The sequence below is a fragment of the Quercus suber genome, unplaced genomic scaffold (genome assembly GCF_002906115.3).
Source record: "Quercus suber isolate HL8 unplaced genomic scaffold, Cork oak 2.0 scaffold_537, whole genome shotgun sequence".
Taxonomy (NCBI): Eukaryota; Viridiplantae; Streptophyta; class Magnoliopsida; order Fagales; family Fagaceae; genus Quercus; species Quercus suber.
The window spans coordinates 211,823-229,155 of NW_027069985.1; the positions used below are offsets into that span (position 1 = coordinate 211,823).

At 34.6% G+C, this 17,333-nt stretch overlaps 2 protein-coding genes across 2 annotated transcripts; both read right to left on the bottom strand.

Annotated features, from left to right (window-relative positions):
• Positions 1 to 5,993: 5,993 nt before the first annotated feature.
• LOC136063506 (basic form of pathogenesis-related protein 1-like) lies at positions 5,994 to 6,600 on the bottom strand. Its single transcript, XM_065764009.1, has one exon. The coding sequence runs from the start codon at positions 6,561 to 6,563 to the stop codon at positions 6,084 to 6,086; it is 480 nt and encodes a 159-aa protein (XP_065620081.1). The 5' UTR covers positions 6,564 to 6,600; the 3' UTR covers positions 5,994 to 6,083.
• A 1,800-nt stretch (positions 6,601 to 8,400) lies between these two features.
• LOC136063507 (basic form of pathogenesis-related protein 1-like) lies at positions 8,401 to 9,007 on the bottom strand. Its single transcript, XM_065764010.1, has one exon. The coding sequence runs from the start codon at positions 8,968 to 8,970 to the stop codon at positions 8,491 to 8,493; it is 480 nt and encodes a 159-aa protein (XP_065620082.1). The 5' UTR covers positions 8,971 to 9,007; the 3' UTR covers positions 8,401 to 8,490.
• Positions 9,008 to 17,333: the final 8,326 nt, after the last annotated feature.

Genomic DNA, 17,333 nt, shown 5'->3' on the forward strand with positions numbered 1-17,333 from the left:
CTCTCTCTCTCTCTCTCTCTCTCTTTTCTTTTTTGATGTGGCAGTACAAATGGAAGTCTAGCCATTAGTCACATCAGCATCACTTAATAACATGGCTTATTTTGACATAATTTCAAAATATTTGGACTAAATTAACAAATTTGAAATGTTAAGGTTTCGTTTGAGAGTTCATAAGAGAATGAAATAGAATGATCGTAAGGGAATGAAAAGGAATGGAATAAAATAGAATGTATTTAAGCAAGGGAAAAGAATGAAAAAAAATGGAATTGAATGAAATTAAGTAATTTTGATTAGATGTTTTAAAATAAAGGAATGGAAAGGAATGAAAAAGAATGGAATGTAAGTAATCTTGTTTAGGAGTAACATAAAGGGAATGGAATGTAATCATTTTATGACAATATCACTATTAGACACCTATTTTAAAATAAATGGTTGAATATATAAGAGTATTTTGGAGGTTTTAGTAAAAAATTCATTAAATTTAATTTCATTCCCTCCCAATCTTCCCAATTTTAGAAGAGATAAAAATTTGAGGTTTTAAAGGATTAAAGAGGAATGAACGTTCACTCCTACCCATTTCATTCCCTCCCACTTAAACTCCCAAACAAAAGAAGAGAAGAATATTCTAAAATTATTCTTTTCATTTATTTCCTTTCCATTTCATTCCATTCCTTCCTCCCAAACGATAGCCAAAGACCAAATTAACATATAGCTTAAACATTAAAGACCATATACGTAATTTACCCTAAAAGTAAATATTGGGTAAAGGTGGCAACAAAAATGATATGAGAAAAGGTTCTATTCGGAGCTAGTAGAAAAGGGGTTATTTACGCCACCAATTAGGAGCTGTCACGTTAGATATTCAATGAGGCCTCAATACATTCTATTACACAGGATTGTAGCTCAAATAAAACCAAAATCATCAAACATGTTCTGTTTAGAAGCCTTTACCTGGAGAAACAGCACCAGCACCAACGCCTCCTCTCCTATGAACAATGGAGCTCCTCCTCGCCGCTGAAGCCTCCGCGGCGTGTTTTGAGCTAGCACCCATGCACCCAAATACTGTGGTTTGTTCTGATTTCTCCTTTATTGTTTGATTAGTTATTTCCCCAAAATTTATGTTTCGAACTTTTAATGGTTTTGGGTTATTTTTTGGATATCAATCTGTTCATATTAGTATAGGTTTTGTTGATTTATATGGATTTTGCTTTTTTTTTTTTTTTGGGTATTTTCATGGGTTTTATTTTTTTTTTTTTTTTTTTTCAATGCCTCAGATTGGAGATCTGCGGGAGAGCAGTTTGTAAAGAAGCTCCCTGATAAAGTAATTGTGCACCATGAGAATTGATTGTCACATGTGATTCCTGCTTTACCTACATGTTAAAGCTTTCTTAATTTATAGGATGCTAATTAGATATCTGACTATTTTCAACTAATCATACGTAGTTGATAGAATGCATGCAGATCAATCCCATCATAATTTTTTTCATTCAAACCTTAATAATTAGTTTCTAACTTTATAATTCTGTTCATTTTCAGTTTTCACACTTATTAAATGTTTAATTCGAAAAATATGATAAAATAATTTATTTATTTATTTATTGAAGTTGTACGTTAATGGGCAAATATATACGGCTCTTCGTTTTTTATTTGTTCTCCTATTCTTTTTGTTGAATATATAAACAAAGCTCTCATTCTTTGTCATAATTGTCACGGTTTTGTATGAGTAATTTAGATTATTAGATTGTTTTTATCTTGAAATGGATCTGACCCTGTTAAAAGCGGGAGCTTTATGCATTGGGTACGGCATTTTATTATGAAATTGATACAAAAATATCAATAAGCTTGATAATTGATGAACCTTTGGGTTGATTTTGGCTGTAATTTGAGATATGATGCAAAAATTATGTGGGTAAAGATTATAAGTGTGTTTTATCATGAAATGGGTCAAATATAAATTGGGGGTAAAGCTGACCCGTTAAAGTGGGAGCTTTGTGAATTGGGTTCGACATTTTGTTATGAAATTGGTACAAACATATCTATAAGCTTCATTATTGATGAACTTCTGAATTGGGTTTTGGCTATAAGTTGAGATTTAAGGTGAAAATAATGCTCGTAAAGATTAGAATCTTGTCTCAATTATATACAAGGTACCATGCAGATAACCCATGCCTGAATTTAGTTGTTATCAGCTTATCATATACGCTGTATTTGAATCCTGGTTCCCTTTATGAAGGGGAGCAGGCAATGTCGCTAAGCTACAAGGCTCTTATTCCATATAAGTTGAAATAGGTTGTCTTGATTTACTCATGAGGCTATTGTTTTTTGGATCTTGCTATGTTTCGATTTAGGGTTAAGCCTTTGTAATTTGTTTTTTTATTTTTTGTTTTTATTTTATTTATTTATTTATTTATTTATAGAAAAAGGGTCGGGAATTTTGTCTGTTTGATCTTAGCCTTGTTGTCCCACTTCACCTGATTGTGTATATAGCTCCATTTATTGATATAACTGCCAAATTTGTTGAGTTTGGCATCTTAATTCGTGCTATGGACGGTATGGCCATATTTCTTTGCAAATAGACCTATACACAACACGGCTCAAAGTACATTTATAATTTATTAATGGTAGACAATAAATCAAAAAGTCTAGAATATCAAATATTTGATAGAAAATTTCACACGGATCTCTCCAATTTTTATTGTGATGAGTTCAAGTGAGGTTAAACATGAGAGAGGTTGTCATTCTACCATGTAAGTTTTGGTAGCTGTGAAAATCAATAATAATTGAGTAATTCTAGTATCACAAATTAAGTTATGATTTTTGTCACAATTATTTTATATGGATGACTGTAATTGACTGTTTGTTAATTTTACATAAGTTCATCATTTTTTCTTTATTATTTATAATCAAACAGATAGATAATTGTAACTTTCTTTTTAGCAAGGATAAAACTCAAATTTTTTATTTAATAACAAAAATATTTTACAAGTTAAACTACCTGAAATCTACTATAAATAATTGTGATTTAATTTTTGTTACTAAAATTTTTTATGATAATTTTTCCACTCACTAGGGGTGGAAAATATAGTGATTGTACTTTGTACGTGTACATGTCACGGGCATCTTGATGCCTCTTATTCAGCAGCCTAGTATGTGTTAGCCCTGTTCATATTGTTGCGGTATTAGATGGTCTAGGTTTATGCAAACTTCAAGGCTTGTGATTTAATTGTGATTTTTATTATTAATTTAAAATACAAATTATCAGTACAAAGCTAACCAAAACAAAAGAAAGCGAAATCATTTAATTTTCAGTCACTGCATGGCTAATTAAATTTCATGCATGCAAATTCCAGAACATCATACTTCTGTTTTTTTTTTTTTTTTTTTTGTTACTGTCACATGATTATGAACACGAAGTCTGAGGATGTTTCATATTTTCTAGTTCATTTTAGCGGACGTGTCAAGGGCGGGGCTTGTCTGGATTCGAATGTAGATAAAGGAACTCCATTTCAGTTCAAACTAGGCCAAAGTAAGTAGTGTGCAAATCAAATACTCATGGTAGAGGATTGAAATGCTTTAGCTAGCTTACGATGTTGTATGCATGCCTTTTCATTTAATTAATTTTACTTATGCTTATTTATTTAGTAAAGAAGTTTGAATAAATGGAGATTTTTTTTTTTTCACAGTAATAAACTTGAATTTTTTTTATTTATTTATTTTTTCCTCTCTCTGTACTTTGGTTTAGTGGTGATGTTTGGATTTAACTCTAGAGGGACTAAAGTCTATAATGCACATACATACATATAACATGTTAAGCAGCGAAATTATTTTATACACAGATTTTCAAGGAAAGTTTTATTATTCTTTTATTTTGTATTTTTCTCTTCTTTCTTTTTCCTTTCTTTGTTCACAATGCTTGCTTCCCTCTTATATGTTTAAAAGACATTGATAAAAATAGGAAAGATTTCCTTTGCATTTCCAATAAAGTTTGGCACAGAAGAATAATAATTATTTAGTTATGTAGTAAAATAGATTGGCAAGAACATATAAGGAAGCCACCAAAGAACATAGGGGGATAGCATTATGGCAGGTTCTCAACCAGAGAAAAATGTATCCACTCCATTATTTCAATGCTCTGTCATTTTTTTCTCAAGCCCACTACTCTATGATTTTTCATTACTAACTTAACCTTCAAAATGTCTCCAACCAATCTCACTAGTTGGTATATACCTTAGTTACTAGGACATTTTCATCTGTAAAATGAGAATGGCCTAGTAACTAAGGTATATACCAACCAGTGAGATTGGTTGGAGACATTTTGAAGGTTAAGCTTCTCAAATGTTTTACCATGAAGTGGACAAGGATGCGTTTCCATTCAACCCCTCCGGACATTCTAAGCATGTTGTATATATATATTTTTGTAAACACAAATGTTGCTGCCTTGGGATGTATAAGCTTCTTGCTGCCTTGGTATATTTTTTGTGATGTATATAAACTTTCATATTATCTTTTGGCAAGTTTGTGTCCCATGGGAGTAGTTTATGGAACTTGTGATGTTGGGATGTAACAGGAAGTTGTATGTGTATATATGGTAGGGAGTGTTGGGAACTTGTATGTGTATATATGGCAGGAAGTAGTGATGTTGCAGGGGAGGGGAAGGGGGGGAAAAAAAATACCTATAGCCGCGTTTTCAAAAACGCGGCTACAGGTACGTAGTCATAGCCACGTTTCAAAACACAGCTCAAGCTTGTCCTATGGCCGTGTTTTCTAAAACGCGGCTATATGTCAGCAGCCGTAGCCGCATTTATAAACGCGGCTCAAGCATGACCTATAGCCGCGTTTTTTAAAAATGCGGCCATAGGACTAGCCCGGAATTAGATGTTTACAGGGGGGAAAACGCGGCTTCAGGCCTTACCTATGGCCGCGTTTTTGTGAAACGCGGCTATAGGAATAACCTATGGCCGCGTTTTTGAAAAACGCGGCCATAGATCTATTGCTGCGGTGCTTAAGCCACGTTTAAAAATGCGGCTATAGGTTATAGCCGCGTTTTTTTGGGCTATAGCTGCGTTTTTTAAACGCAGCTATAGAACCCGTTTTTTGTAGTGGCAGTGCGATAACTCGTGAGCATAGAAATGGCACAATAAAATTTTACCATATTGGACAGCAACGGACTGAACCAATGGCAAAGTTCGCATAGAAAGAATAAGAGAACGTTGTCGTAAATGGCAAGGAGCGCCCATCTTGATATGATTTGCGGAGAACAGATGCTCTTAGAAATGGAATTAATGATTACCCTATCTCTCTCTAATCCTCCTATCTTAATATTGTCATTAATGACAAATGCTTTTTTTTTTAATCTTAGAATTTCCTATCTTCTTTTCATACCACAAAAGAAAAGCTGAGACATGCATAAACCCATACAATCATGCATATATATGGTATCCAGTAATTTCAAGGGTTATATACTAGTTATATTTTCAAACGTCAAATTTCAAAGTCAAAAGTAAGAGTGCATTAATACAATCGAATTACATATATAGCAGTTAATTAATTTCTTGTTCCAATATATTGATTTTTATTCTTGTCTTTCATGTGCTTAAATACTCTTGATTTAATTCAATATTTTTATTTTTAGTAAAAAAAGAAAAGAAAAAAGGCGAAGACAAGTAACAAGTGTGATTTTTTTATCTGAGCATAATAGTATTTAACTGCTCTTAAGCTAAGACATAATTTAATGAAATATAAGAAGCACTCACACGTCTCTTGTGGGGAAGGGATGACCCGAAACAAAAACACTCCACACTGTAAAATATTGTTGGCTTGAGACCCAAGATTTAATTCCATTTTCTCTTATACACTGGATTTATTTCCAAATTAGGAAGTTGACTTATTACCTTGGCATGGCCCCCATGGTACGTAAGTGGAAAAAACAAATTTCTTCTTCATGATAATAAAAGTGACTTCTTTTTTATTATATATATATCAATCAGAAGGGTACACATATATTTGGTTATTACTGAACACACTCCTGATCAGGAACAACATATTCAAATATGGGTAATCAATAAATTAACCGCTAATTATAATTAGTAAGGACTTTCACCAAGATAATTACCCGGAGGATCATAGTTGCAAGTGATAAATACCCCCCCATTTTGGCACTTGACTCTGGCACATCCAAGACGAACAGAATCACGCCACACAACCTGAGTATAGTGCAGGCACTCACCACCAACACATTTGTTGGACTTGTGGTCATAGTTAGGCTTCTCATCAATCCACAATTTCACTGCTTCTACTCCGCTAAAGGTATCATAACCTTCAGCAATATTTTCTCCATAGGGCCCTTCTGAATGTTCCAATTCGCAGGTTTTTATTTTTGTATTAGCATAATTTTGAGCATAGGCTGCAAGTGTGTTGTTCCATCCAATTGCACCGACACCAACTTTGGCACGAGCTACATTGTGTGCATGGACAAAGTCGAAGTGGGAGTTTTGGGCTAGGGAGACATGAATTAGGGTTAACCCCAAGAAGCATATAGCCAGCAAAAACTTACTAAACCCCATTTTTCTCTCTATGCAAGGCAGAGCGAGCTTTTTCGATATTTCTAGTTCTTAATGAAAATGTGATATACTATTGAGTATTGATTTATTTATTTATAGGCAAGAGAACAGTGGTCGTTACGGATCGAGTGGTTTGCATACATACATGAGCCTTGTTATCAGGTTTCCTAATTTAGGATCATATCCCTAACTTAGGATCATATCCCAAAAATAGTATTCCCACGTTAGACTTCCTATTAGTTATCCGTTGTAGGAAGATGCTACAATATTGCTTTAAAATGAAATGTTATGTGTACACCACATTATGACAACAAATCCTTAGTAACACATTGTTATTGGTGGTAGGTAAAAAAATAATTTTAGTGTTGAATTCAAATTAGAATCAGTAACAACTTACCACCAAAATTTGTTGTGAAAATATTATACAAATGTTGTGGATGTAATACTTCTCATATCTAAATGAAATAAAGTTTAAAATAGATAATCTAATATTGGTATTTTGAAAAGCAGTTAGCTAAAAATACAAAGAAAAAATAAAGGAATTTTATCAATAACATAACGTCCATGGTCCTTATCCAAAAATTAATAAATAATGAAAAAAAAATAAATAATACACAATAATAATAATAATAATAAGGACAAAGCTTAGTTATAAAATTGGTTGCAGTTTTAGGCTATAACCTTATTCAATATTTTTTTATTAGAGTTAAATTTTGATAATTAATCATTAGATTACACCTTCTTTTTATATCCTGCATGTTTGAAAATTTTCTAGAAAATTAAAGATTAATAGCTATGTCATTAATAAATTATTTAAATTGCAAGTTTTTATAATTTAATATTATGCAGAAATATAAGCTTATAAATTATAAGGTAAATAATATCTGATTGACACAAAATTTTACATGTGTACTAAGAACGTAAAGAATAAGCAATTCAATAGTTAAATTTTCAAAATATATAGTAATATTTATTTTGTAACTTATTAAACACATAAATAGATGGTAACTTAAATTTCAACTCTTTTTGTAACCTCAGCAAGATAGCTCTACCAAATGAAAGATATATTTAGTAATAATTAACACTAGCCAAGAGCCTTGTAACTCAATTTAATTTTTTATTTAAATGACTTATAACTCAAATGGTATCTCTTGATGTTTTGAATAAAGATACCCAAAATTTCAAATCTTTCTACTTCTAACAAAGGTTGGTGTACCATTGTGTGATACTCGTAATTAGTAACACTCACAATGAGATGGGGAGGAGTTGGCCTGGTGGATAGATTTATTTCTCNTTCAAGGGTTATATACTAGTTATATTTTCAAACGTCAAATTTCAAAGTCAAAAGTAAGAGTGCATTAATACAATCGAATTACATATATAGCAGTTAATTAATTTCTTGTTCCAATATATTGATTTTTATTCTTGTCTTTCATGTGCTTAAATACTCTTGATTTAATTCAATATTTTTATTTTTAGTAAAAAAAGAAAAGAAAAAAGGCGAAGACAAGTAACGAGTGTGATTTTTTTATCTGAGCATAATAGTATTTAACTGCTCTTAAGCTAAGACATAATTTAATGAAATATAAGAAACACTCACACGTCTCTTGTGGGGAAGGGATGACCCGAAACAAAAACACTCCACACTGTAAAATATTGTTGGCTTGAGACCCAAGATTTAATTCCATTTTCTCTTATACACTGGATTTATTTCCAAATTAGGAAGTTGACTTATTACCTTGGCATGGCCCCCATGGTACGTAAGTGGAAAAAACAAATTTCTTCTTCATGATAATAAAAGTGACTTCTTTTTTATTATATATATATCAATCAGAAGGGTACACATATATTTGGTTATTACTGAACACACTCCTGATCAGGAACAACATATTCAAATATGGGTAATCAATAAATTAACCGCTAATTATAATTAGTAAGGACTTTCACCAAGATAATTACCCGGAGGATCATAGTTGCAAGTGATAAATACCCCCCCATTTTGGCACTTGACTCTGGCACATCCAAGACGAACAGAATCACGCCACACAACCTGAGTATAGTGCAGGCACTCACCACCAACACATTTGTTGGACTTGTGGTCATAGTTAGGCTTCTCATCAATCCACAATTTCACTGCTTCTACTCCGCTAAAGGTATCATAACCTTCAGCAATATTTTCTCCATAGGGCCCTTCTGAATGTTCCAATTCGCAGGTTTTTATTTTTGTATTAGCATAATTTTGAGCATAGGCTGCAAGTGTGTTGTTCCATCCAATTGCACCGACACCAACTTTGGCACGAGCTACATTGTGTGCATGGACAAAGTCGAAGTGGGAGTTTTGGGCTAGGGAGACATGAATTAGGGTTAACCCCAAGAAGCATATAGCCAGCAAAAACTTACTAAACCCCATTTTTCTCTCTATGCAAGGCAGAGCGAGCTTTTTCGATATTTCTAGTTCTTAATGAAAATGTGATATACTATTGAGTATTGATTTATTTATTTATAGGCAAGAGAACAGTGGTCGTTACGGATCGAGTGGTTTGCATACATACATGAGCCTTGTTATCAGGTTTCCTAATTTAGGATCATATCCCTAACTTAGGATCATATCCCAAAAATAGTATTCCCACGTTAGACTTCCTATTAGTTATCCGTTGTAGGAAGATGCTACAATATTGCTTTAAAATGAAATGTTATGTGTACACCACATTATGACAACAAATCCTTAGTAACACATTGTTATTGGTGGTAGGTAAAAAAATAATTTTAGTGTTGAATTCAAATTAGAATCAGTAACAACTTACCACCAAAATTTGTTGTGAAAATATTATACAAATGTTGTGGATGTAATACTTCTCATATCTAAATGAAATAAAGTTTAAAATAGATAATCTAATATTGGTATTTTGAAAAGCAGTTAGCTAAAAATACAAAGAAAAAATAAAGGAATTTTATCAATAACATAACGTCCATGGTCCTTATCCAAAAATTAATAAATAATGAAAAAAAATAAATAATACACAATAATAATAATAATAATAAGGACAAAGCTTAGTTATAAAATTGGTTGCAGTTTTAGGCTATAACCTTATTCAATATTTTTTTATTGAGTTAAATTATATTTAAAGCATTTTTAATTTTTTTACTTTTTATTTTCTTTGCATGTTTTCTTTTATTTTAGCATATCATACATGGGTATATAAAAGAGAGAAACGAAATACCCAAGATGTTAAGCATTTGACATCGCACTTTTGCTATGTCGAAGCGTACGAATGTCTTTGACACTGCACTTTTGCTATGCCGAAGCATACAGGTGTCATATTATGATTGGCGGGCAACAGTGGTGAGATGGTTATTTATGCCTTTCTCTTAGGATTTTCTAGTCCTACCCGTCAAAAAGAGTGATATGAGTGTTAAGTTTTAAGAGATAACCTAATCTTACTCATCACAAACAAGAGCCACAAAGCTCACTTGCTTAGTTGTGCATAGAGATGCTCATCTAAGCTACAAGAGATACAAAATTTAGAAAACTTTGTTTCATTGGCCATCCAAGGTACACAAGTACCAAAGTACACAAAACACACACTGTTTTTGTATTTTTTTGATTTTTTTTTTGATTTTTTTTTTTAAAACAAAAACAAAATAAACAAAACTGAAAGTAAACACACAAAATATGTTAAAAAAAATAATGCAAAAACTAGATGCATATGCATGAAGAAGAGGGGCAAGAGAAGGAGATCAAACCATGGAGATGACACCACTGTTTTGACGAAGAAATTCAAAATGTTTGCTATCAAGAGGTTTGGTAAACAGGTCAGCCTTCTGATCATCAGTGTGAATAAATTCAAGAGTGAGAGTACCATTTTTGACAAGCTCCCTAATGAAGTGATGTCGAATCTCTATGTGTTTAGTTCGAGAATGTTGAACCGGGTTCTTAGAGAGATTAATGGCATTGGTATTGTCACAATAGATAGTGAGATGCTCTTGACTAATACCATAATCATGAAGGAATTTTTGCATCCAGAGGAGTTGTGTGCAGCAACTACCAGCAGCAATGTATTCAGCTTCCGCAGTGGATAATGAGATGGAGTTCTACGTTTTGCTCATCCAAGAGACAAGATTGTTACCCACATAAAAACAACCCCCCGAAGTACTCTTTCTATCACCAGCATTACCAGCCCAATCAGCATCAAAGTACCCAGCTAAGACACCATTAGTGTCCTTGCTATACCACACACCAAACTCAGCAGTGGTATTGACGTACTTTATAATTCTTTTTAAAGCGGTCATGTGGGATTCCTTGGGATTAGCTTGATATCTAGCACACACTCCAACACTATAACTAATGTCAGGTCTACTGGCAGTGAGGTAAAGAAGACTACCTATCATACCTCTATAAGGAGAGGGGTCAACACTCTTACCTAACAAGTCTACAGTGAGTTTCACATTAGGGCTAATAGGGGTTCTAACAGAACTAGCAGATTCCAAACCAAACTTTTTCACAAGATTTTTAGGATATTTAGATTGAGAAAGAAATATACCTGAATCTTGTTGACGAATCTGTAATCCTAGGAAGTGAGTCAGTTCTCCAATCATGCTCATCTCGAACTCGACTTGCATGAGTTTTGAGAAGTCATGAGCAAATTCATCCTTAGTCGACCCAAAGATGATATCATCAACATAGACTTGAGCAACTATCAACTCATCGTCTTCCCTTTTGATGAAGAGAGTTTGATCAGCCTTTCCTCTTGTGAACCCATGTGACACCAGATATTGTGTGAGTCTATCATACCACGCTCTTGGAACTTGCTTCAACCCATAAAGTGCCTTTTTAAGGTATAGCACATGATCCAGGAAGTGTGGATCAATGAATCCTTTTGGTTGAGCCACATAGACATCCTCTTTGAGTAACCCATTCAAAAAGGCAGTCTTTACATCCATCTGATAGAGTTTGAAATTCAGCTGACTTGCTAGGGCAAGCAGAATTCTGATTGACTCCATTCGGGCAACTGGGGCAAATGTTTCATCATAGTCTACTCCCTCTATTTGCAAGTATCCTTGAGCTACAAGACGGGCCTTGTTGCGAATCACATTTCCTTTTTCATCAGTCTTGTTGCGGAATATCCACTTTGTACCGATGATGTGCTCACCTTCTGGTCTAGGTACTAGAGTCCAAACATCATTCCTCTGAAACTGGAGTAGTTCATCATGCATTGCTTCGACCCAACTTTCATCTTGTAGTGCTTCCTCAACTTTCTTGGGTTCAACCTGTGACAAATAACAGGAATAAGACACAAAGTTAGCAACACATTTGTTAATTGTACGTTTCCTTAATGTGAGTTCATTCATGTTTCCCACAATATCTTCAGGAGGATGATTTAATTTGATTCTAGAGGAGGGTCCTTTTTCTTCATGAGACACAGAATCTGGTGAAGTAGGAGCATCTGTAGAGTTTTCCACAATACTAGGAGTACTTGGAGACACAGGTTCTGATTCAACAATGTCTTGAACTTCATTAGGCTCAAGAGGAAGAATTTCTTTAGAGAGTTCCTCAATGCCTTTCTCAGTGCTGGAATCTGAAGACTCATCAATGACCACATTTATTGTTTCCATTACTTTCAGAGTTCTTTTGTTGAATACCCGATAAGCCTTGCTTGTGGATGAGTATCCCAGAAATATGCCTTCATCACTTCGAGAGTCAAATTTCCCACATTCTTTCTATCCTTAAGGATGAAACAAGTGCTTCCAAATATCTTGAAATACTTCACATTTGGCTTTCTTCCTTTCCACAACTCATAGGGAGTCTTTTTGGTACCGGGTCTGAAGTACACCCTATTAACCGTATGACAGGTAGTGTTTACGGCTTCTCCCCATAAGTTTCGAGCGACATTTTTGTTATGCAACATGGCTCTGGCCATCTCTTGAATAACTCTGTTCTTTCTTTCTACCACACTATTTTGCTGAGGAGTGATAGGAGCAGAGAACTCTTGAGATATACCTGATCTTGTGCAGAAAGACTCCCTGTATGAGTTTTCAAATTCTTTGCCATGGTCACTTTGAATTCTATCAATCTTTAAGCTCTTCTCATTCTGCAGTCTTGTGCACAAAGCCTCAATGTGCTCAGGAGCATCAAACTTGGATCGGAGTAAGATGACCCAAGTGTATCTAGTGAAGTCGTCTACCACAACCATGATGTACCTTTTTCCACCAAGAGACTCAGTTCTGGTTGGACCCATAAGATCTAAATGTAAAAGCTCCAATGGTCTGGAAGTAGCTGAAGTCTGAGTGCTCGGATGCTTAGCTTTTGTCTGTTTCCCAAGTTGACATGGTCCACACACTACATTGTTCATTCTGCTAAGCTTTGGTATTCCCAAGACAGATTCATGCTTAGATACAATGGATAGATGCTTGTAACTAGCATGTCCCATTCGTTGATGCCATAGTTCTTCATTTGGCAAACGAATGCTATTGCACACTACATCGGCATCAGAAACCAATCCATAGCAGTTGTCCAGAGTGTGAACCCCACTAATAAGCTTCTTTCCAGACTCATTCATGACAAGACACTTTCCCTTTGAGAACAGCACCATGAAGTCTTGATCACATATCTGACTTATGCTCAATAGGTTAACCCGTAGACCTTCTACATAAAGAACATTTGCGATGTCTGGCAGTCCTGGTAAAGATATGATTCCTTTCCCCTTAATTTGTGACTTGCTTCCATCACCAAAAGTCACATTGCCACCCCTTTTTGGCTCAAAGATCTTGAAGTGAGATCGGCCATTAGTCATGCGTCTTGGGCAACCACACTTCATGCTTGGATGACAGATCAGAGGGAATGGTTCTTTCACTCAACTGCCTTTGATGAGCTAGGTCTTTAACTTTTACTCTTCTCAGGTGAACTCCTTTGTACATTTTTACTCTGAGACAGTCTAGTTTCCTTTTAGCCAAACTGAGATCCTTTCCATTATTCATTGTAAAGGAATTCAAATAACTTTTAGACTTGTGTTTTCTGAGACACTCAAACAAATAGTGATTAGAAAAATAAGATGTATTTGAACACAAGGATCTTTTCAAACCAGTTATAGCCATGACAACAAGGGTCAATGGATCAACACAGCAAAGATTAAATCCTAATCAGAGTGTGCCTGCTCTGATACCACTTGATAGGTCACAATCTGAATGACCCCTTGTGATTAACCCTAATTAATTAATTTAGCCAAGTAATTAAATAATCAATTAATCATGCAATCTTATGGAAGGACAAACAAATCACCAATCAACTAAATATGCAGCGGAAAATAAATAACACGGTGATTTGTTTACGAATGGGGAAAACCCTAATGACAAAAACCCCACTGGGTGATTTTCAGGTCACCACTCCCGAAACTCCACTATTATCAAATCAAGCGATTACAAGTAAAGGAATCTCAAGTACCTTACCAACCTACAATTGAACCCTTACCCCAATACCCAATTGGACTTGATCTGTAGTGACAGTCTCCACCTTTGATGCACGGCTCCCAAGTACGCGACTTCAGAACACCAATTGAGGAAGAATGGTTGGCTGCAAAGTTCTTTAGTTCATCCACTTGATGAATAGCAGGAAGATGCTTGATTACAAAACCCTATGGTACAAATACACAGCAACTTCTTAATGGAAGATGAACTAGGTCAAGAACTTCGTCTGTTGATCACAATTTGCTTAGACAGAGATTGCTCAATGATAATGCAACTTGTGTCACCCTAGACGGCTCTTAAAAGAATCCTTTTATATGTTTAGGGTTAGAAGAAAAGAAGGCCCAAAAACGTATTCACGGATCCCAAGAAAATCAGATTGGAAATCTGACTTTTTAAATCTCGACAGATAGCAAGTGTCGAGGTAGCTATCGAGAAGGTGTCGAGCTTTAAAAACTTTGCACTTCAACTTGCTTTTTCTTGGACAGATTTGATAACTTCAACACTTGACCTTGAAACATTGTTTCTGAAAGTATTAAAAATACCTAGAACTACCCAATTACAAGTAGAGTGCATTTTGTCAAAGGATTAGCCAATTTACATAAATAAGTGATATATGTTTTTAATCAAGTTAAAACATATATGTCCTAACTGTTGCAGTTTTAGGCTATAACCTTATTCAATATTTTTTTATTAGAGTTAAATTTTGATAATTAATCATTAGATTACACCTTCTTCTTATATCCTGCATGTTTGAAAATTTTCTAGAAAATTAAAGATTAATAACTATGTCATTAATAAATTATTTAAATTGCAAGTTTTTATAATTTAATATTATGCAGAAATATAAGCTTATAAATTATAAGGTAAATAATATCTGATTGACACAAAATTTTACATGTGTATTAAGAACGTAAAGAATAAGCAATTCAATAGTTAAATTTTCCAAAATATATGGTAATATTTATTTTGTAACTTATTAAACACATAAATAGATGGTAACTTAAATTTCAACTCTTTTTGTAACCTCAGCAAGATAGCTCTACCAAATGAAAGATATATTTAGTAATAATTAACACTAGCCAAGAGCATTGTAACTCAATTTAATTTTTTATTTAAATGACTTATAACTCAAATGGTATCTCTTGATGTTTTGAATAAAGATACCCAAAATTTCAAATCTTTCTACTTCTAACAAAGGTCGGTGTACCATTGTGTGATACTCGTAATTAGTAACACTCACAATGAGATGGGGAGGAGTTGGCCTGGTGGATAGATTTATTTCCCTCATAAGCCTTTTGATTTGAATATGTTGATGGTTGATGAAGGGTCACGTTTATGCAAAGTAATGGGCTTGGGTTGTTTAAATATAGAACCGAAAAAAATGGGCCTCGAGCGATAGTACTAGTGGGATGGGCTTTCATTCTGATAGAGTAAGACCTTAAAGGGAGGGCTGCGGGGGTAAAGTTGCTGAATGTGTGGGCCAAGCTCTCTTGCTTCCAGAGGACATGAATCATTGGGCAAAGTGGGATGATGAATCCCTTTTGCTTAACATGAAGCGGGAAGCCATCATGGTAACAAATTTTCTTCTTAAGTTTTCCCTTTAAAAAAATAAAAATAAAAATAATCTCATACTTGAACTCTTTTTACTTATCTTTTTATAGGGTTACCAATGCTCCGTGTAATTGAGGAGAGGTTCCTGGCTGCTAAAGCCAAAGTCGAGGAGCTCAACAATGACAACGAGAATCTTTTGAAGAAGATTTTCGATGTCATGAACAAGGTTTCTGAGTCCAAAAGGCTGCGAGTTGAGGCTTAGGAGAACACCAGGGCTATTGCCGAGAGGACAGAGGCCTTAGAGAAAGAGTTGCAGGAGGTTAAGAAGGCCCTTAAGGACAAGGATGCCAAGCTAAAGGGTTATGTGGCAGCAAATAATGCCAAAGTCCAAGCTGCTTACTACCAAGGACAGTATGATTGCATTGCTTTTGTGAAGCCTGAGTTGCAGCAAAATTTGCAAGTCTACTTCAAAAACGGGTGGACTGTAGCTTTGGATGTGATGCAGGTCGAAGCTTCATTTGCCCTGAGGCAGGCTGACAACATACCAATCCCTGAAGAACTAATCATCATCCCAAATCCCAAGATCCAAGCTATCATCAATGACAAATCTCTTGTCCGCGAAGTTGAAGGAGCTAGCCCAATTACAATGTCAGGAGGAGAAGTTACCAGCTTTGCGGTGGTATCCACTACCGAGGAGCCTATTCGTCCTTAGTCTTCTTTATTTTTCATATTTTAAAGATATTTATTTACATTGCCCATTTTTGGGGGCCTCTGTTTTGTAACTAACTAAGCTTTTTTGGTATTTTGAAAACTTTATGCTTTGTTTTTAATCATTTTAAGCATGCTTCTAAGTTCTTATATTTTCCTACTTATGTTAATAGCATTCTTTGAGTCATCCCTTTGTTTGAAGGTTAACTTATATGATTTTATTCGTGTTAGGAACGTAGTTGTTTCCACGGGACATGCCCATATATTTTGCAGTTAGACCTTAACTTTATCCCTACTTAATAATCTTTAGGTTCATATCAAGATAGGAAAAATAGCTTACAACTTACTGGGGGTAATCATAGAGTCTGACGCTACAGGGTTTGCTTTCCTTTTTCTGTTAAGTTTTAATTTCATTTCCCACTAGTGACACTAAGGTCAGGCTAAGGTAGAAAACTCAGCTTAAAACTTACCCGAGGTAGAGACAGGGTTTAGTGCCAAAGGATTTACTTCTCCATTACTTTCTAAGTTTCAATTTCATTTTCCATTAGTGGCCCTAGGGCCAGGCTAAGGTGGAAAACTTAGCTTAAAACTTACCCGAGGCAAAAACAGGGTCTAGTGCCATGGGATTTATTTCTCAATTACTTGATAAGTTTTAATTCATTTTCAACTAGTGACCCTTGGGCCAAGCTGAGGTGGAAAACTCAGCTTAAAACTTACCCAAGGCAAAGAAAAGTTCTAGTGCCACGTGATTTACTTCTCAATTACTTGCTAAGTTTTAATTTTGTTTTCCATTAGTGACCCTGGGGTTAGGCTAAGGTGGAAAACTTAGCTTAAAACTTACCCAAGGCAAAGACAGTGTCTAATGCCACGAGATTTACTTTTCGCTTAGAATCTCAACGTGATAGGTCAGATCTCCTTACTACCTATCATCACTCCTTGAATCCAATGAGAATAAAATATAAGCAATGCATATTTTTCATATATTCATCAAAAGTAGTATTTCTTCAAATTAAACACATTCTACAGCCTTGCCACAAGTCTTTCATCCAAATC

What these genes read in the sequence shown, in the direction of transcription:
- LOC136063506 (XM_065764009.1), bottom strand. Translation starts at nt 6,563, where the DNA reads ATGGGGTTTAGTAAGTTTTTGCTGGCTATATGCTTCTTGGGGTTAACC.
- LOC136063507 (XM_065764010.1), bottom strand. Translation starts at nt 8,970, where the DNA reads ATGGGGTTTAGTAAGTTTTTGCTGGCTATATGCTTCTTGGGGTTAACC.